The 21,031-nt window shown below is 35.2% G+C and overlaps 1 protein-coding gene across 7 annotated transcripts in view; it reads left to right on the forward strand.

Annotated features, from left to right (window-relative positions):
• Positions 1 to 21,031, forward strand: part of MYOF (myoferlin) — a 62,119-nt gene that overhangs the window by 16,964 nt on the left and 24,124 nt on the right. For 5 of the 7 annotated variants that reach the window (XR_010367402.1, XR_010367401.1, XM_064430881.1 and 2 more), the window contains exons 6-25: positions 455 to 615; positions 1,113 to 1,241; positions 2,503 to 2,565; positions 2,678 to 2,728; positions 4,272 to 4,302; positions 4,750 to 4,865; positions 5,995 to 6,121; positions 6,579 to 6,682; positions 7,596 to 7,664; positions 7,789 to 7,832; positions 8,311 to 8,393; positions 10,539 to 10,577; positions 12,277 to 12,401; positions 12,861 to 12,977; positions 13,336 to 13,513; positions 14,353 to 14,477; positions 14,965 to 15,071; positions 17,329 to 17,521; positions 18,547 to 18,702; positions 19,704 to 19,835. Coding sequence is in view for 5 of the 7 variants with exons in the window: in XM_064430881.1 (XP_064286951.1) it covers positions 455 to 615; positions 1,113 to 1,241; positions 2,503 to 2,565; positions 2,678 to 2,728; positions 4,272 to 4,302; positions 4,750 to 4,865; positions 5,995 to 6,121; positions 6,579 to 6,682; positions 7,596 to 7,664; positions 7,789 to 7,832; positions 8,311 to 8,393; positions 10,539 to 10,577; positions 12,277 to 12,401; positions 12,861 to 12,977; positions 13,336 to 13,513; positions 14,353 to 14,477; positions 14,965 to 15,071; positions 17,329 to 17,521; positions 18,547 to 18,702; positions 19,704 to 19,835 (2,150 nt within the window). In the remaining 2 variants the exon portion in view is untranslated. The remainder of the gene's footprint in view (positions 1 to 454; positions 616 to 1,112; positions 1,242 to 2,502; positions 2,566 to 2,677; positions 2,729 to 4,271; positions 4,303 to 4,749; positions 4,866 to 5,994; positions 6,122 to 6,578; positions 6,683 to 7,595; positions 7,665 to 7,788; positions 7,833 to 8,310; positions 8,394 to 10,538; positions 10,578 to 12,276; positions 12,402 to 12,860; positions 12,978 to 13,335; positions 13,514 to 14,352; positions 14,478 to 14,964; positions 15,072 to 17,328; positions 17,522 to 18,546; positions 18,703 to 19,703; positions 19,836 to 21,031) is intronic. The other 2 variants (XM_064430880.1, XM_064430882.1) reach the window with 1 other exon arrangement.

Below are 21,031 nucleotides of genomic sequence, written 5' to 3' on the forward strand. Positions count from 1 at the left end.
AGTGCGTTCAAGATTCTGAACTAAAAACCAATGCTGTGCTATAGCCTAGTCTTGCTGCTGGGAAACAGCAAGATTCATTCAACAGCTATGTTTGTTCAGCTGGAATAAAATGAATCCCTTGTGGTGAATTGTGGACTAGTTGGAGAATGATCACAGCTCAGCTTTGCTTGAATTGGTTGATTTAAAAAGTGTATGGGAATTGTATTAGACACTCTGCATCCAGAAGAGAGACTGATCTAGAGTTAGTTTGGTTAGGATATAAGTTGTTCTTAAACAGGCTAAAATTACTAACTTTCAAAAGTAGTTGGAAGAACGTAGTTGGCAAAAACATTGTTGATATGAGCTAATAATAGAATTTTTGTGGAACTCTTGGATATCAGACTCTTACTCCTGTAACTTCAACAGCACGTTCTGCTATTTATTTATTAATTGCACTGGTTTTTTGCTGTATGAGATGGAGAAGATGATGGAGATTACGAGGATGGGTTGGATGGTCCAGTTGGTGGTGTCACACCAACAGTTCCAAGTGGCACAAAGGAAGCCCAGCTAGCTAAACGCATCACCAAAGGAAAGAAAACACGGAGAATCCTCTCTAACAAACCACAGGATTTTCAGGTACTAGATTTATTAAATACTGTATGTTCCCTTTTTCTGCTGAGCATAACAACACTCCTCCTTTCACACAGTCTGAGCGTAATTTAATGTCAGCTTATCTAATGCACCACAGAGATAATTAGCCTCTTCATTTGAAAGCAGCATTTCAAATTTATTCCTTAAATGTTCCTGTTACTCAGATGTCTGATTTTGTGCAGTTCTGACTGAAATAGGGATGAACCTTATTTGCTGTATAGTTGTACAGATTTCAAACTACTGTAGCAGCTTCAAAAATACATGGTAAAGGCAAATGAAAAAAACTCTAGCAAAATAATTAACCCTAACTTGTCTCGTAAAATTAATTACCATCATAATTAAGCTTGTAAAGTCTGGTTCATATCTGTCAGCTACTTCAGGTGTTGGCTAACAATTTTGGTGGTATAATAAGGAATTGTTCTGATCAGGATCAAAGATAATATAGAGAATGAATTAGTACAAATATTTGAAATTTTTTTCAGATTCGCGTTAGGATCATTGAAGGTCGTCAGTTGCCTGGAAATAATATAAAACCAGTAGTCAAAGTTCATGTTTGTGGTCAGACACACCGAACAAGAATCAAAAGAGGAAATAATCCATTTTTTGATGAAGTAAGTGGTGCAAGAACTCTCTAGCTGAAGTGTTGAGGCCGTCAAATATTGAGAAGTAGTTAATGCAGCTTTCATTATGATTAATTAATAAAGATTTACTAATATTTATGGGTAATTATGCATTATGCCATTCCAAGTCCCTTTATTTATATATTCACATCTCTAAACACATCTCTGTCACTGACAGTCTTAGCAGATAAAACTATCTAGAAGGAAGTCAAACTTCATATGAGATGTATTAAATATTTTCTTTGGTGCAGTTGGCCATGTGACAGAATCGCTCTGAATAGTTCTCTGCAGGTTATAAAAATCACAGAAAAATTAATTAGAAATCATTGTAGACCTCTGTGGTGTGTGCTCAGTGCAATGCCATAGGACTGCCACAGAATCTGGAGATGTCACTGCCTTGCTACCCATGATTTGTAAAAGCACAACTAGATTTCTCTGTCCAGCAGAGGGTCTGTGCATCAAACACACTGAAATACAGGAGAGAATTCAAAGCCACCTAAGGGACACAAGAATAATCCCATAGCTGAAAGATTAATGTTGCAAAACTGAAGTGTAATAGAGAAGATGCTGAGGATGGCTCTGATTATCTGGGCATGTGTGGAAAATTCTGAAGATTTTGGAATTGCATGGCAAACATATTTAACATACACAGGCAAGACCAAGGAATGTATAAAGCTTCAAAACTTGAACTAAGCTGTAGGTAGCAGTCAAAATTTATGAAACGGAAAAAATAAGGAGGGCAGAAAGTCGGTTGCACCTCATATTGAAACAATTCCTTGGCAGTCTCAATATCCATAGTAGTCTAAAACTGGAATAGGAATCACTGTCACCCCTAACCCTAAACAAGGACTCTTTGACAACTACAACAGAGATGGTTAGACCAGGATTTAATGTTCTGGTAAATGAACTTTATAGCATTCGAAGTTGTTCCCCTGAGAAAAATATGGAGAGCAAGGAGCAAAGAGCAGTGTTGGAATTTTGCAGCACAGTTATGCTGACAGAGTTTGTTCAAATGGAAGTTGTGTACAACACAACATTCTTGTCTGTGTTGTACTGAGTCAATTTACTAAATTCAGTTTTTCATTCTGCACTAAGTTACCACATAATATGTCCAGCAAGGATGTGGGGCAAAAGTACTTTATCAGGCGTGCTTCACATGCCTCTTAAAATTATGCTTTTGCATTTTATGTTCAAGTAATTATATGTTTATCATTTTAAGACAGGGTTTTTTTGCTTGTTTTTACCTTGACAGATATTTTTCTACAATGTGCACATGACTCCTTTAGAGCTGCTTGATGAAACCGTGAGCATTCGGGTAAGAAAAACCAGTGCATATTCCCAAGGCTGCTGGATACCTGTAGCAGTCTCTGGCCATTTCACCAGGTTGTTTAGGAACATTCCTGTTTCATGCTCCTCTGTCTTTTTAGGTGTATGATTCTCACTCTCTACGAGCAGACTGTCTAATGGGTGAATTTAAGGTGGGTATGAAGAAAGCTCCATATTGGAACTAAATTAAATAAAAAGGGAGAAAATTTTAAAGTACTAGTTTTAAATGTTTAAATTTATACTTCTTTTTCATGGTGTCTGATGATGTCTTGCTTCTCAAGCTAGAGACCATTTGCCCAAAGCACTAGTAAGCAGGTTTTTTTATTTGAGTAGAAGAGTATTGTTAAAAAAAAGTGTGGTTTATATACCAAGTTCTCCAATTTACATCCAGTTAACTTTTTCTTCTTTTATGGTCAGGTGATTATTTGATGTGAGGTAGGGTTTGAAGAGATAATTTTATCAGGTAGCTAATAGGCAGAATAGTGGTATGTATGGTGACATAAAGATACACGTTCTCAAATAATGTGGAGATGTCTTCCTTTGGTTAGAAGTTAAATAAAAACAATGGTGGAAAATTCATGTAGTTAAAGTAGTTTCTGTAGTTCTGGTGGTATTAGTGAGATAGTCTTTATTTGGATTTGTTATTGTCAACTCTAGGAAGTAGACATATGCCTGTCAAGAATTCCCATGTAATGTAATTCCCTTGTAATGGCTACTGGGATCCACTGTTACAACACTTTCATGGTATCAGTACTGGCTGTCTTTTCTGCTTGCTTATTTGGCACTGCATAAATTCAACAGGTCTCTAGACCAGCATTTTACAAAAATATGCAAAGAGGGAAGAGTGCTCTTTTCTAAATGAAACACTTTCTGCCACAAAGCCGATTGCTTTTTGCTTCTCACTGCTTATTTTCTTTGTGATTTCTAGTGATTCAGTCATTGGTGTATTGCTGTGTCTTGCTGTGTGGAAGATTGGTTACTCACTAAGCAGGTGACAGCTCGTCACTCAGCTGCTTTCTGTTCCTGCAGGCACACATTCCAACAGGAAACCACAAGGGTAATTCTGCCTAGAAAATCACCCTTTCAGACTTCACCTGCAAGGAATACTGGCCCCAACTGCCATGAGCAAACATGCTTACATTCCTGAACATGTTTAAAATCTGATACTATGAATGAGGCAATCTTGTCCAGATTTGACACGCTGGAGGAAGAAAAGGTCCTAATTCTTACTAAAGAAAAGGAAATTATTCATTTAAAAAAACCCCTAAATTTAATTTCTGGAACTGATGGATGAGATGTTGAGCAGGAAGAAGGAACAGAAATGTTCTGAAAAGCCCGTCTGTACATAAAATAATGAATGAGCATAGGAAATTCAAAAGGCAGTAAGCCAGCCCCATCTTGTGTCTCTGGGAAATGAAAAAGCTGGGGATCCAAGAAAAGAAAATAACTGCATGTTTTAGTTCTAATCATCTTATCTTGCATTTTCTTCTTGGCTGCTCTATCCCTTTGAAATCCCTAATTTTTCAATGTAAGGCATTTTCTCTTTCTCCTCCTAGTAATATTCTATGTAAACTGTCTTCTATTTGTGCCAAGAGAACAATGTAGTACTGCCCATGAAAAACATAGGGGGAGTTGCCCAACCATTTTTCTGTTTTGGTATTTCTTCAATGGTAATGCCTTTGATCTTTATTTCAGATTGACATTGGCTATGTTTATGATGAGCCTGGTAAGTAATGATTACTTAGAACTTTCCTTGAAAACTACAGGCTGAAATGTTTCCTTAAATTTCTAAAGTAAAAGAAGAAACTTAATGTAAAATTATTTAAGTTTGTGGCTTTAAGTATTAACTTCAAAAAATCCAACAATAAATAACCCTTTTCAGTGAATTCACAATGAAGTACAAGCCCCTTTTTTATCAAAGACCTAAAATTTTAAAAATAATGCAAAAATATTTTATAATTTTATCCCTGAATTAGTATGCCAAAATAGTTTAGCACCAGATTTCTTGTTTTGGATGGCACTATTGAGACCTGTCTCGGACAGGGTTATTTTGTTAAATAATTGAGATAATTTAGGATAAAGCATACTTTTGAAATCACTCACTACTTATATGATGTCTTCCATTTTATGATGGACATTACTGGGGCCAGTGATGATGTTTGTTTTATTTCAGGCCATGCAGTCATGAGAAAATGGCTTTTGCTGAGTGATCCTGAAGATACAAATTCAGGAGCCAAAGGCTATATGAAAGTCAGCATATTTGTCCTGGGAACTGGAGATGAGCCACCAGTAAGTTTAATTTAAATGTTTTTCTTCCCCTTTCCATCCCACAGATACTTTTTTATGTCCCCCCAACATTGTTTTAATACTGTATAATTTGCTCTGTGAGCAGTATTTATAAGACAGAATTTACTAGTGGTTTCATCCTGTACTAAGTGGCTAACTCAAAGCTTGTTTTGTTATTCTGCTCAGTAAAGCAGCCTCTACCATTTGTAGATGTTTCTTCCCATGCTGGAAGCAGAGATGTGTTAGCCTGGTTTTGCATGCAAGCTGATATGTAACTCTTCCTAGCATAGCTAAGCATGCAGAGTCACTGATACCAGTTCCAGGACTAAGTCAGCAATGTCTCCACTACTACAAAACTTGGAGAAACCAGATTATCACCAAATTTTTCCTGGTGAAGATGAGACCCCCTCAGTAATTACAAGTCAGGCACAAGTAATTTGATGCAGATGAAAGCAGCAGATAGTTTAAACAATCCCATCCTTCCTGTCTGCTGTTCTGTCAAGGTGAAAACTGGTGGTTTTTTTCTTGTAATGCTTTTCTTACCTGATACTGCCTGTAGTTTAAGTTCTGCTTTTTTTTTTCCTGTCTGATATTTTTGCATTCTGTTCTCCTTAGTTAAATATAATGTGGTCCCCAGAACCATGGCAGATTGTCTTTTAGTTTCATATTAACTGTTCCTCTCTGCTGTCCTCATGCTTCTTGAAATCACAAGGATATGTCTAGTTGTTTTGTGGTGTGTTTATTTTTTAATGAGGAAGCAGTAAGTTCTGCTAAGTTATAACACACTTATAAGCCTTTTCTTATTGCAATAAATGCCTTCTCATTAGATGCGTATGAAATTTGCACAAAGTTGGCAATGTACATGTGCCAAAATCATTATTGTCTGATGATGATGATTTTGAAAGCGTGATTATAATGGGCTCCTGCAATTTAGTACTTCAGAGATAAAACTGAAAGTAAAATTTTAGTTTAGCTAGAATTACATTTTTGTAGCTTGATAATTTGATACAGTCTCATTCTTTGTCATGAAACGGACACTAGTCTTTAGCTAATCAACAGTTTAGCTAATCACCTTAATTCTAATTCTGTACATTGCCTTGTCTTTTTTGTCTACAACTGTATCCCCCAACAGGTTGAAAAAAGAGAGAGAGATAATGAAAGTGATGATGTGGAGAGCAATCTTTTATTACCAGCTGGGACTGCACTTCGATGGGTCACTTTCCTTCTCAAAATCTACAGAGCTGAGGACATTCCACAGAGTATGCAGCCTCTCCCTACTTGTCCATTGGTGTTTGAATACTGTTAGAAACAGTTGTGTTAGCTGTTCAGAATAGAATATAGGTGACATTTTATCCCTTACTAGCACATTTTCTCACCTATATCTGTGCCAAATAGCAATGTCTTCAAATTCATGCATAATGTTTTTCAAATACAGTGATGTCTTTAAATTCAGGAGCACATCAGCACTTCTTATGATGTTTGAAAAATCTATATTCTTAAAATTGCTCCTAAGCCAAAATTCTCAGTTTTTACCTGCAGCACTTCTGAATTTTGTTAATCAGGTTAGACTTTACCCTTCCTAGATCTGTGAGCTGGTTGATTTTGGTAAGATTACAATGGGCAATTTATTATTTAGGAATAGTAATAATGATGATGATTATGATGATAATGATAATAATAATAACTACCTTAATTTACTCTTTGACACCTCTCCAGTGGATGATGCTTTTGCACAAACTGTCAAGGAAATATTTGGAGGAGAAGCAGACAAGAAAAACCTGGTAGATCCATTTGTAGAAGTTTCTTTTGCTGGGAAAAAGGTAATTTAGTAAATATCTGTACCTTTGTATTCTAATTGTAGTCCTGAGAACAGATTTCATAAGCCAACATGAATTGTTACGTTTACTGGAACTATGGAAATGTGAAAAATGGAAAAATAAGGTTAACTTTGTAGAATGACAAACTTCAAGGTGCAATAGAAAGGGTGTAAAACTGATGACTAATGAAAGGAATGTATGACTAAAGGCTAGAACTGCTGTATGCCAGATTGCTTGCCCACCAATTGTTCCTGATTGCTTTTAGTAATTGGTGAAACAGATCTTTCTGCTCAGATTACTGCATTTGTACATTTAATTAGTAATATGTTCCTTAGAATGTCAAATTTGATCTGGAGCACAATTGCACACTAGTAAATTTTTTTGTCATTTAATATGCTATATAGTCAGGTTACCACACCCAGTAGTGTAGAAGATCTTTAGAAGACATGACCAGCAAATAATGCAGCCTCTCCCCTATGATATATTCTTCATCTACTCTAAAATCTGCATAAAGAAAGCTGGAATCAAGTAATTCCTTAATCTCATTTCTCTGCAGTGCTAAAAGCAGGTTAAATTGTAGCTTGTAGAAATAACAAGCTTTAATAATTTAATTTGATTGTAGCTAGTGAAAAAAAATAGGGTAACCCAAATCTTATATTTAAACACTGTTTCAATATTTTATTTTCCTCTGAAAGTCATTAATGCTGCATATGCAGATTACTCTAACAGTAGTTATCAGTGGAAAACTCATTGAGCATCAATGGCTCATTGCAGCATTAATCCAGGATTCACTTACTACTACCCCTAATTTTTCCAATCAGATGATGATGTGTCCTAAATCATAGCTAGTAAATACTTTTTTTTCTGTTCTGTCTTTGATGTTGTTCTGTTGTATATTTGATTTCATTTTTGGCAGGTTTGCACAAACATAATTGAGAAAAATGCTAATCCAGAATGGAATCAAATTATTTATCTTCAAATTAAGGTCAGTTTTTTTACCCTTGTTTCTATAGTAACCAGCCTTTTTTTTTTTGGAACTGAGGGCATTAACATTGCAGAGATGATAAAAATAATGAGGTTTTTTAATCTTCATTGCTCTTGTTTTTCAGTTTCCCTCGATGTGTGAGAAAATAAAAATTTCAGTTGTTGACTGGTGAGTTATGACTTTTAATCAAATTACTTAACAAGCTAAATCATAATAAGCAAAGAATAAGAAAATAAGAAAAGAAGATAATAAGAAAAGAAAATAAGATAATAAGAAAATAAAATAAGGTAAAAAGAAAAGTCTGGTTCTATTGATGTCAGGTATTTTTACAGTGCATGAGAGTATTTAAGCAAGTGTTTAAGTGCCTTTATGGTTTCTTTACCAAGATCCAATAAGTATAACATGAGATTATTTTTAATCATGTGCAGTGAGAACTGAGCACTATCACTGTTTAATGACAGTGCAGAAGTCAGGTGACTTACTCACAGTCTACAGCCCACTTTTGTAACTTGTCATTACTGGTTTTGTTAGTAATATTGAAACATTTCAAGTCATAGAAAAAGTGTGTACTAGTAGCTTGCCACTGTGTGTGATGACCAGCATTATATTTAAATAAAATCTTTCTTTTTTTTTTCCTTTTTTGTAGGGATCGACTTACAAAAAATGATGTAGTCGGAACAACATATTTAAGTCTCTCAAAAATTGCTTCTTCTGGAGGGGAGGTTGAAGGTAATTGCTTGAGCAGTGTGTAACACACTATCTTTCCTGTGTTCCCCAGATGGCAAAGATCAATGTTCTAAGAAAGTATATATTTATTTATAGTTCCTCAATTCCCTGGCAACAGGATTGTCTGTTCCTGAAATTTTCAAGACAATGCTCCTAGAAAACATTCTATGGGACATCTAAAAATATTGACATTTTAATGGCTAAACCACATCATGGTGGAAATAGCAGTAATTCAGAATTTGGTTTTCCTCTATATATATATGTTAATGAACTCAGTAAATTTATGAGTACTTTCCCAAATTCAGAAAACAATGTGATATCACAATCTACCATATGTAAGATATGCACATTTACTTAGATGCTTAATAAGATACTTAATTTCAAGGCAATCTGGAGTCACTGAACCATTTCTTTGGACATTTGTAAGCAAGACTCCTTTTGCTGCCTTATGGGAGTATCTGTTCTATCTCTGAGAAGAGAACCTAAAAGCTGTGGAATGTTCCTGAGCAGTTAGGAACTATCTAGAACCTCATACTCATTTCCTGGGCACCACTGGGCTGCTTGCAGATGATGGGGAGCTTGGGTCAGTGTCTGCTCTGATCAGCAGCTGACTAGAAGCAGGCAGAAGACTGCATCTCATTGCTCGAGTGCTCTGTATTCCTGTTTCATTGATATTCCTGCTATGATTGCAGACAATTGATTTATATGCTTCAATCAGTAGAGGTGGCTGGATATGTAATTTCCTACAGCTAAAACCCAAAACTGATTAACTACAAGAAAACAAGTTAGGCAAGACATGAGGTGCCTAATATATTGTTCCCATTGGGAAATAGCTTTGTAATAAAACTCTTCTTTAAAATATTATAAGAAATACTTTTTCTGGCAATATTTTTGAAAATAATAGAAAAAATCCAGTTACATTTATATTCTAATATAATCTTGTGATTATTGATCATTTCTTTGTGATCTATATCTGTAATCACCTCTTTTTATAGCAAGATCTTTCATACAATTGGACCAGCTCCCACACGAGGAATCTGTGTTTACTTGCCAGAAAAATTGTTTTATCTTTTTAGTGAACATGGCTTGGCATATTAGTTATCCAAACAGCATTGTAAAGCTCAAGGTTAAACAGGCTTAACATGAATTTATCTGACTGTCTACAATAGTTTGAAGGACACTGTCTCAAAATAATTTTCATCATTGTCACAATAAGAATCTAAATTACTATTTTTTTCTGTTGTATTTATAAAATCTATATGGTATGTACTTGTCTGAGACAGAACAATTTGTCCTTAAGTTGGTGGCTACATCAGGTGTTTAAAAACAAAGTTAGTGCCTCCAGTCCTATACTGACTTGAGGCAAGAATTGGATGGACTTGTATTTTCAGTCACATAAAAGCTTATAAAATCATCCTCTTAGAAGGACTGCTTTTGAAGTAAGACTTCATGCAAACATTCTTCTTATATATTCTGTGCACAGCCAGAAGCAAAAGAAAAAGGCAATGGGAAAGCCAAGAAAGAGGGGTTGGGCTGTTGGGGAGAATTCAGCTCTGGAGAGCTTTGTACTCCCCTATGAGTGTGTATCCTGAACTGCAGCTGAGTCACAGAGCATTTACACTTCCAACCCAGGCACTCAGTAACTGGGGAGATTAGTTTGGTTTCTCACTCTGCTGAGGTACTGGCATATACTGGAATAGCCATTTCTATTATCTTCTCTTTAGTGCTGTGCTCAAGCCTGTTCTGGCTTCTAAAGGATTGTGAAACTGAGCTAGTCTATAGTCCTCAGTAAATGTAAATATAGATACCCGAAGGGGCCCTGAAGTGTAGTGGGATTTTAAAATGTCCTTAAGATTTTAAAAGTAGTTTTAAAAATAAATCTGTATTTTGTGTGGAGGAGAATTGTACAAAGCTGAAAAATAAGCACTAAAATGAGATATTTTGTTGGATATATGCTGTTTTTTTTCCCCTTTGGAATTTGTACAGGAAAAGTAATACCTTCATATATTAACCAGAAGCAAAAATCTAGCCCATATGAAATTTATTTTGTCTCAGGCTTTCAACTTGATTTTTAAAGGAGATTGCTTTGTGGGTTTTGTAAATGCTGTTGTCACTTGTCATATAACTACTTCTCTTTTCATAATATAGATTTTTCATCTTCGGGAACAGGGGCTTCATCATATGAAGGTTTATCTCTTCACCTGTTACTGATTTTGTCTTCCATTGCCCAAACTGAAGAGTATTGCCTAAGATACTCCATTAGCTTAAAAATGTTTTTAATAATTCTTTGTCTAAAAGATTTCACCATTGTGATTAAAGAGTATCAAACATAACTAACTCTGTAAACTCTGTAAACCAGTTTTGGCACTGGAATTGGTTTGAAAATATTTCTGTTTGGCTGGTGCTTCAAGCTGTGTGTTAGAGATGAGCATGTAGTTGCTTCAATTACAGAGTGCTTAGTCTAACAATGGCTTGAAATTTTTAACTTGGCTATGAGATCACAGGTGCATTTGCAACTGCAGAGCCCTGCAGAAGTAAATAACTGCCTAAAATAATTAGTGGCTGTTTTGCTTATGCTTAGCATGCTATATAAACAAAATCTGGAAAATAAAATCTGATTGTATTACTAGCTGGAGAGGTGACATTTTCCAGGTGGACATCCAGCTTTGAAAGGCTTTCTGGTAAATACTTAAGTAGTGAGAAAGAAATATGAGTGCAGTTGAAAGGTAATCAACATTCATTCACTTGGTACTTCATTTACTATCCTCCTTTCTTAATAAAGTAATATTAAGTTAAAGGGTGAAATAATTTCTCAGAGTCACTTTCTATTATGCATGATCATTAGCCTTCTAAAAGTAAACAATTGAATTTTAAATTAAAAAAATAGAAAATAAATTATTTTTATTCCAGTTTTGGGAGGGTTTTTTATTTTCTATATGTTTCTAAATTTATTTGCATCAGTAAGTAGTGAAGGCACATTTAATATGAATTTAACACATATCTGTATCTTAAACCTAGTCATACTGAGGTCTGATGTGAGCAGTTCAGTCTTAGAATTTTTTTTTAAATTGGACATTATTAAAATTTTTTTTTCATTCAATTTTTGAACTGTTTCAGATTCAGAGGTAAGGGTGTGAAAGTATTCAAATGCAAAATAAAGAACTGCAAATCTTTATTTTATATTGTGCAGATTATAGGTGACATTGTTGACAGGAAATGACATCAGGACATTACATTCATTTGCACATTCCAGTTGTGTCACTCAGCAGTGGCATAGCCACACGAGGCACAACCCTTTACTGTCACTGTCCTACCCCACGTTCTTTTCCCATGAGAAATAAGTGCATCCCTCTCTGTGCTGCAGATCACTCCAGGAAATTTCAGTTGCCAAGTTGAATTGTATCTCATCTCCTTTTTTCTGCTAGAGAGTACATCTAAAAAGATATTTAGTTTGATCATTGGCCTGTGCATTTAAGTGATTGCAAGTGTTGTTTTACTCAGCTTCACTTTCTCTAGAAAACATGTTTTCTGTTAACAAAAGGGCACATTACCCTTGCACATAAATTAAAACCATATATTTGGAGTGGGACATAAGTTCCTCTCATTCTGTGGGATTTTTGCTGCATGAAGTGTTGTGTTGCATGAAGTGTTTTGCTGCATTTAGCATAAGTGTTGTGCAGAGAGGAAAGAAGTTAGATACAAGTATAGTCAGTGATATAGTTACTTTAAATTCCTATGGTATATCCGGAGAACAAAGTGTCGGTATATTACTAATACCTAACTAATATCTAACATTTCTTCTAATGGATTTGATGGTAATGTTACTTGTTTCTTTCTGGCTCAATATGGTAATTAATAAAGATATAATGGTAATGTCTTCTGTTAGTAAACTCTGGAGAAACTGAAGTTGGCTTTTTACCAACATTTGGGCCTTGTTACCTAAACTTTTATGGAAGTCCAAGAGAATACACTGGATTCCCAGACCCTTATGATGAATTAAACTTTGGAAAGGTAAGTTTCTTTATTGTTTTTCATAAAAGAATTAACCCAATACTTTTAAATCTATTAATTAATTAATTTTAATGTTTTTTCACATTACACAGCTCTTGCTTTTATTTTTGAATAATATTTTATATTTAAGATTAATAAGAAAGTATGATAGTATTTTCCATTCCTATCTAGTTTTATTTTAATGACATTTTTGAAAGAGCAGCAATGATTTTGATGATTTTTACTAACTGCACCTTTGCATGCATTTGTATTTCTTCTTTCCTTGTTTGCATAAATAAGTTTTTCACTTCTAGTATTAAGCCAGCTATTTTATTTCACTTGTTCTAATATGGACATCCATGCCTCTTCAGGAGTTTTGAGAACACTTCAGTGAAACCAGAATCACGTACAGCTAAAAAAAATGCACACTTCTTTAGGGCAAATATATAAAATTTGATTTGATATGTGTTTGTGTTACAGGGAGAAGGAGTTGCATATAGAGGGAGAATTCTGGTTGAACTATCTACATTATCTGAAAGCAAGCCTGTTAATAAAAAATTAGAAATTATTCCTAGTGATGACTTACTGGTTGTCGAGGTAAATCCTTGTTTTATTGTCAGTGTGGGTAGTGGAGATATGCCTTGACTGGTTGTTTTTAGAGACTGATCTAACTCACTAAAATCAGTACAATAGAGTTCAATCTCCAAGTTAAGAGAGGCCTTTACTGGTAGCTGAGGAGTAGTGGCTACAAAAATGTTGTGCCCTTGTAGCAAAAATCTACTGAAACATTTTATATATCAAATACAGTAATTTATTATACACATTATATTTTTTGGTTCCTTCTCAGAAAATAGTAAAAATGTTGAAGTTATTATTTCCATTTAGATATTGCTGTTGTTTTTCTATAATTGTGGATCCTGTTTTGAAATACAACTCAAAAAGGCTGTTTTGGCAGAAATACCAGCGCAGACGGAAGTTCTGCTTGGCTGCTGTGTTCCATTCTGCCACGATGCTGCAAGACACGGGGGAGCCCATCCAGTTCGAGGTGAGCATCGGCAACTACGGCAACAAGTTCGACACCACCTGCAAGCCCCTGGCATCCACCACCCAGTACAGCCGCGCCGTGTTCGATGGTAAGCCTGCTCTGCTCTGGGGATGGGCGCTCCAAAACTGTCCTTTGGAAGTGCTCTTTGTAGCTTTGGAGTGTCAGCCCAAGCTGCACTCAACGCTTCCTGAAAATGCGACAGAACAGAGCGTGTGGCTCTTCAGAGCTTTTGAGGTGAAGCTGCATTTATGGAATATGATTTATGGAATATGCGCTGCAAGGCCCTGAGGGTATTAGTGGAGTTTTGACAGAATTCATTGAAATCTTTTGACCATCTACTAGATATACACAAACTTTGCCAGGAGAAGAAATCACATTATTTTAGAGGTATCTAGAGTTAAGTAGGGAAAACACGCTTTGAATATTCCAATTTAGAATAAAATAATAACTTGTTTTTAAACCATACATCTCTCAGCCTAGAAAAAAAATATTAGCTAGATCACAGGAAAATACATTTTGGCTATAATTTTTTTATTAACTGCAAAGAGTAGTTGTTTTTTTTCTCCTGTGTATTAAATGAAATAATCAGACTTACTCTAGAAAATTATTATTTGAATATTTGACTTCAAAGATAAAGTTGTATTGATGTGCCATCTACATCAGTATGTTATGGGAAATAACATGTTAACAGCTAATTTATTTTTTGAAACCTTTTGGATTTTAAAACAATTTGAAACAATTTGAAGTGAACGTTTACCATTCAACAGATGCTATGGTGGCTTGAAAATACAAATCTTTTTGTGAATTTGGAGTAGCTTATATGTTCTTAATGATTTGTAGTACATAAATTATATTAATGTTGCAACAGTGTATAGTATGTATTTCTGCCATGAATTCTAAACCTTACATACAAATGTTTCACACCAGGTAACTATTATTACTACTTGCCATGGTCAAACACAAAGCCAGTTGTAACGCTGACTTCTTTTTGGGAGGACATAAGTCATAGATTAGACCCTGTGAATGTAATCCTAAACATGGCTGAAAGACTGGTAAGACATTTAAAAGACTTCTTTTTCTGCTAGGCTTTTCATTTTTACTCGTTTTCATTTAGAGGTATAATCAAAAAGTGGCATTTTGAGCAAATAATGGAGTTTTGTGATACTTTCCTTTTTTCTTAGTCAAAATTAAAAGTTGCTTGGTGTAACAAATAGCACTGTTAATCACAGGCCTGTGTTTTAGCAAGGCTCAATACACTCCTGCTTGAAAAGCCACAGGGAATTCCCACAGTACGGAAAGTCCTCAGTGTTGGTTGGAGCTGTTAAGTCTGTGGGACTGTTATTTGCATGTTTTGGTAAATACAGTGGGGGAGAACATCAGAATAGTCCTGTTAAATACAAATTAATTTTAAATATGAGTCTTTTTTTGGTTTGACCTTTACACAGATGAATAAATAAGATCAAAATCTTGAAACTGCTACTGACCATAAACCACACGGGAAGTTTATAAGTGCAAATTCTTTTCTTTTAAATTCCTCAGCAATCCAACTTAGCCACCTTAAAGTCAGGAATGCAGGCTAAAATGTCTGAAAACAGATTAGCTGAGATGTGGTTGAAGCTGATTGATGAACTTACAGAAGACTTAAGGTAAAAGAATTTTTTTTATCTCTTGTGTTATCATTCCAGGCCTCCTCAGAATCTTCGTTATTGCCTCTGCTAAGTCAGAAAACAAATTCTGAGGACTATAAAACTGACTAATCCCATGAATTGACCTAAGAACTGAAATTCCAGAATGTCTGAAAGCAGTAAAACATCATGGATATTGCCAATCAAATAATCTATCTGCTTGTGTAATTCTCCATTATCTCAGGATAGTTTTATTACTGACACTGATAAGACAAAACAGTATCTCTTGAAAAAAATCTGAGGGAGGATTTTTCTGAAAATGGATATTAGGTTTCTCTGCTGCCTTTCTTGCATCCTTCCTTCGTTAGAATTCCTCATGTGCCTTTGGTTTACCTGTGTTTCAATGCTATTTATGAATCTGAAGAGGGAAGAAAGTCTAGTAAAACCAAAATACAAAAAATCAAAAGGTATGCAGGGATTACAGGCCATAAAGATTGTGGTTTTTAATAAGCTTTTAGCCAATGTGTCTGTATGTATGGGGGAGTTCAGAGAAGGCAACAGGAGTCAGCATTTAGAGTTTTGAAAGAGAATAAATTCTAAATAGAGAGGAAGGAATTGTATGAGAAAGAGACATTTAAAAAGGAGATATTGAGATGGCGAGAGTAAACAAGTGAGTGACAAAACAGCACAGGAAAAGTAGAGGGGAAATGACAGAATAATTATTATCTATAAGAGGAAATAACAAAGAACATGAAATGAGAGAGCAAATTCATCATGTTGTAAAGCCAATAAAAAAATAAGCAGAGGGAAAACAAACAGTGGAGATCAGTATGTACTAGCAAAGAATTACATGATAGAAAGCTTATGCAAAAATATAAACTGATAACTTCGTAGAATGCTGTGATCTGAAAATAACAGAGAGAAAGGACTGACAATCTCTAGGAAAGTAAAATGTGAAGGGCAAACTTTTGCCACATGGACCCAGTGTGGAAACTTCAGGTCATTTCCTCATTCTGACACATATTTGCACTGTTATTAATTCAGACCATTGTTTTATAAACTGTCACTCAACAATTATGGAGCAATAGCACTTAGATATAGCACCAAATGAACTTCATATTGTTTATGGGATACAATGCTCTTTTTGGTGGTTTTTTTTCAGCAAACTCAAAAAACCTCTGTCAAAGACATAGCTCCTTGTGTTGAATTCATAGAAGATTTTTCCTTGCTGTGCTAAAGTTTAAATGAGTTAGAGTTTGAGAGAGTTTTCTGTGCACTACGTAAACCTACAATGATTTGCCTTTCTGAAGGTTCTGATCTGGTACATGTGATTGATGCCCAAGTAGCTCCCAGGGTAGACAGCCCTTGCATTCAGATCAGTAGAACTAACTCTAGTGGCAGGCACTATCAAGGTTTTACAGAATCAAAACCCTTAGAAGTTCATAGCATTTCATTAAATGTAAGTCAGAGAAGAGAAACTAGGCACTGTCTTTGGAAATTTTTAAACTTTTTGTAAAATATCATATTAAAGACATTTTAATGAACTCTGCTAAAGGAATAAAGTTGTTGGTCTTTGAAAAGCTGCCTTTTCCTCAAACCTCCTCTCATTTTTCTGATGGAATTGGACAGCGCAGTCAGACACATGGTGTGATTTTATGGGGGTGTTTGGTGCAGAGGCAGGGCTCAATGATCCTTGAGAGTCACTTCTAACTCAGGATTCTATGGCTTCTTGGTTCCATTGAATAGTTACTCTGCCCTCTGCTGACTCAGAAGTTCTGTGTCACAGATTTATTTTAGAGTTCTTTGATGTTTACTTGCCAGAGTGTTAGATAAATCTAGTCATAGCCACAAACCATATTTATATATTGAGTTTCTGAGAATATACAGTTTCCAGTGAAGGAAAGGAACCTAATCTTGGTCTGAAGGCACTGGTTTCAGTTTTGAGATGTACATTTTGAGAGGATAATTTTTCACTGTGAGTATATAGAGAAATGGATTTTCCTTGGTTTGATTGGCAGCAATTACATTAAAGCAAACACCTCAAGGTGTTCTACCTTGGTGCTTGTTATGTAAGTACAGCCTTTCCCTTGCTTACTATAAATACCTTGTGAGGTGAAAATCTCTGCATAAAATAGATGCAATAGCACTGTTCCAGTGGTTTTCAATCACAGGAAATGATGGCACTCAATCTGTTGCCACTGTTTGCATGTCTGCATTTAGAGTGTAACTAAATAAAAGCCACTTAGATAATTAACTATAACAAATATTCTCTTTTCAGTAAACCATTTCCCCTCATAGAAGGCAAATCTAATATTACAGTCCTTGACACTCAGATAGAAAAGCTGCGCCTCAAGTCTCTCAAACAGATTGGAGAAGCAGCAGCAAGGATGAGAAGTGAAGCTACTGAGGTGAAAGCCACTCTGACAGAAATTGAGGACTGGTTGGATAGATTACTGCAACTGAGTGAAGAGGTTAGTGCTTCACAATCCTGGTGTTTGGTTTAGCAGTACTGGTTAGGTTAGCAATACCTGTCTAACACAAATGGGTGTAAAGTTCACTGCTGATCAAGCAATACCAACTCTCCATGGAATAGTAATTTTAGATGCTGTGAAAGTAAACACGTTCCCCTCTGTAATTGCAATTTACTTAAACAAAACTCATTGTTAGTTGTTCTCACTGAGAATGTGTGTTGGGTAATGATCACTCTGATTGGTGCAATAGACCCTGTTCTGTCCTCTCCTTTCTTCCAGAGTTGCAAGTCACTTTTCTGGTTCAGGGACTGCAGGGTATATTTCCACAGCTGGCAGCCATAGTAATCAACTTCTAACAGAGTTAAATCTGTTTCTGTGGACTTTTTTTTTTTGTTTCCACCAATGTTTTCTCTTTACATCTTGGCTATCTCATAACTGCTTTTCACAACATTTTAGAAATGGTTTTATTTTCAATTTGTTGTTTGTGCTCTGTAGAGCTATTGATTTTTAAAAAAATAAAGAGCAATTAATTGGCCAGACTTGCAGCTAACTCACAAAGGTGGGCATAGAACTCCAAAAAGGTAATAGGTGGTTTCTGTCCTCTGCTAAAAGTCTTACAATTACATACCTTTAATGTGGAAGCATCACAAGCAGTTTAATATGTAGCAGGTCAGTCCAAAGCATCAGCATATGGCATCCAGTCACTATCATCACCTTAAGGGAATCGAGAGACAAAATATCTCTAGAAAAATTTATAAAATATGTAAGGATTTTTTTTATAAAACTTACTTTGCTTTCCAAATATCTCAATGGTATTTTTATTATTCCTTCAGAACTATATATTGGTTTACTTGCAAAACAAAACAATTCCCTCTCTTTATCATGTTTGTCATGATTCATGATTCTAAATGATAAATCTTTTGACATAAGCCCTTATTTATGTTTCTCTTTTCTCAGCTCTAGATTAGTTTATTGTTCAATTAATTACTCTTCTTAACTCTCCTTTCCCCACAAATAATTCTCAGCCACAAAACAGCATGCCTGATGTGATCATATGGATGATCCGAGGGGAGAAAAGACTGGCCTATGCTCGTGTTCCTGCACACCAAGTGCTGTACTCCACAGCGAGCCCTGAATCATCTGGTAAATATTGTGGAAAGACCCAAACAATCTTCTTAAAGGTACTATTTTTTTCTCCTTAAGAAATAATTAACTCCTTGAATTGACATGCCATCTGACATGAGTATGAAACATGTAAACAAACTATGAACAATGAAGTGGCAAACTCAACTGCATATAGCTTCTTCAAAATATCACAGAACTTTTAAGCTTATCATAAGCTAGTTAGAACCAGTATGGGCACCTATGTCTGAGACTTTTCTAAAAGAGCCTAAAGTTGTGATAGAACTTTGAAAGTGTTACTGGAGTTGATATTTGGGGATTGGAGTTGATAACAACTCCACCTGATATCAACTGGAGTTGATATTTGGACATAAATGGAAGCTTTCAGAGGGAATAATAAGTGTAAGTCACAGAAGCTCCAAAAATTTACTGAAAGTTTTGGATGGTTTTCTGTAAGCAATAGAAGTTGTCTCTCTGAATTGAGTCTTAATCTTGAATGGGAATGCCTTTCTCCATCTAAGTTGATATTGTATTCAATTGAAATAAACTTAACCAGGAAAAAAGCAATCTGACAGTAAAACAAGAGCTCTTACAGAGTTCGTAATTTTACTAGTAGTTGTATTCATGAATGCCTCAATGCAGACAAGTCTGTATCTTCATGGTTTTATTCAAACCACTATTGATTCTGCTTTTACTGAACCATCCCTGCTAACCTCTACATTTCCAGTCTCCCAACAAGAAACTCCAATATCAACATTTAAGTTTTAAGTTGTTGTCAAAACTGAAAACTCATTGCTGAATGAAACTTGGGAGAGAATATACAGGAACAGGGATCATACTACCATTAATGTGTTTGGTTTTTACATGCCCTAGGCAGGTATCATTTAAAGAATGTTTTTCTCCTGTAATACTTATTACTGGCTTTTGAGAAAAAGCAGTACAGGAGGAGATAAATAAATATGTATTGTTACTCATATCTCTTTGTTAATATATATATTTTACTGAAAGCTATGATACCTCCATGACAGAACAAAGAATAACATTTTTGTTTGTGTGCCAGTACCCACAGGACAAGACGAAAGATGTCAAAATGCCTGCAGAGCTGCGAATTAACATTTGGCTGGGGCTCAGTGCAGTTGAAAAGAAGTTTAACAGCTTTGCAGAGGGAACATTCAGTGTTTTTGCAGAAATGGTATGTCCAGCATTGCTTTCTTACTTTAAACTTGGATGTGAATGTTGGGAATTCAATGCAGCTGGAGGTCTTTTGAATTTCTTTGCATGCTGGACAGGAAACAAGTAGAACCCATTCAAGGCAATTAATAATCAAGTCCATTGTGCCTACCACATGAACTTCAGCAGACCAGATTCTGAACTGGTTAGTCACTACAAATCTGGCTAACTCCAGTGATTTCAAATACATTTATTTTAGATTTTTATCAGTGTAATTAAGATAGAGATCTAAACTATTATGTTTTGGCATGTGAATAATCTTTTCTTTTTTTTTTTAATTGCTTCTTCACTTCTACAAATTACACTTGCATAGGAGTGGTTTTGCTTAATAATAGTTCTTTTGTAGCAGCAGCAAATTTACTGTTGCTGACAAAATGCTATAATACAATAACATTTTAATGAGAAGAGTAAACAAATTCAGAATTCAAATGCTTTAAATAGTCCCACAGCAAATAATAGAGGTTTTGGATGGAGGTAGCAGATGCGTTTTATATGCCACATCACCTAATCCAGTAGCAGTAAAATAGATAATAAAAAGACATTTTTACAGTGATGTCACTGTTGCACCTATGCTTAAATATTTAGTAGTGCTGCACTAAGTCACTTAAAGCAATGGGAGTTCAAAGCCATTATATAAGTATACAATTTAAGAGGTATTGAATGTCTCTTTTGTTGGTCTTCAACAATCCAACAATTTTCCAGGGATAACGGCAGAAAACTCAAGACCATCATAAACTACAAATAATCCCAGGAGGGGAAGTAGACTGGGCTGACATCAGAATAATGCCCCTGGGAACTACTATGATTAGATTTTGATTCAGTTCTACATGTTACAAAAGAAAATATTTTAAATAGGGGGAGATTTGAGATGGAAACGAATGACAGAATCGTGCATTTAGGGAACACAAGTAACTTCTTTGAACAATGTAACATGATTTTATTTAACAGAGCTTTAATTTAGAGAAATTTTTACTGTAGTTGTAGGGATGCATTACATTGAAAAGATTGTTTACCAGGCAGCATAGAAGAAATAGAAAGAAAGAAATTGATGATGACATTGCAGAGTAATGTGGAAAGGGAGTACTTAATTTCAGAGGAAGTAAATTTATAGTAAAGTGTTTCAGTTATAATAATTACATAAATATATAATTTTTTCCT

This window comes from Passer domesticus, chromosome 8 (assembly GCF_036417665.1).
Source record: "Passer domesticus isolate bPasDom1 chromosome 8, bPasDom1.hap1, whole genome shotgun sequence".
NCBI lineage: Eukaryota > Metazoa > Chordata > Aves > Passeriformes > Passeridae > Passer > Passer domesticus.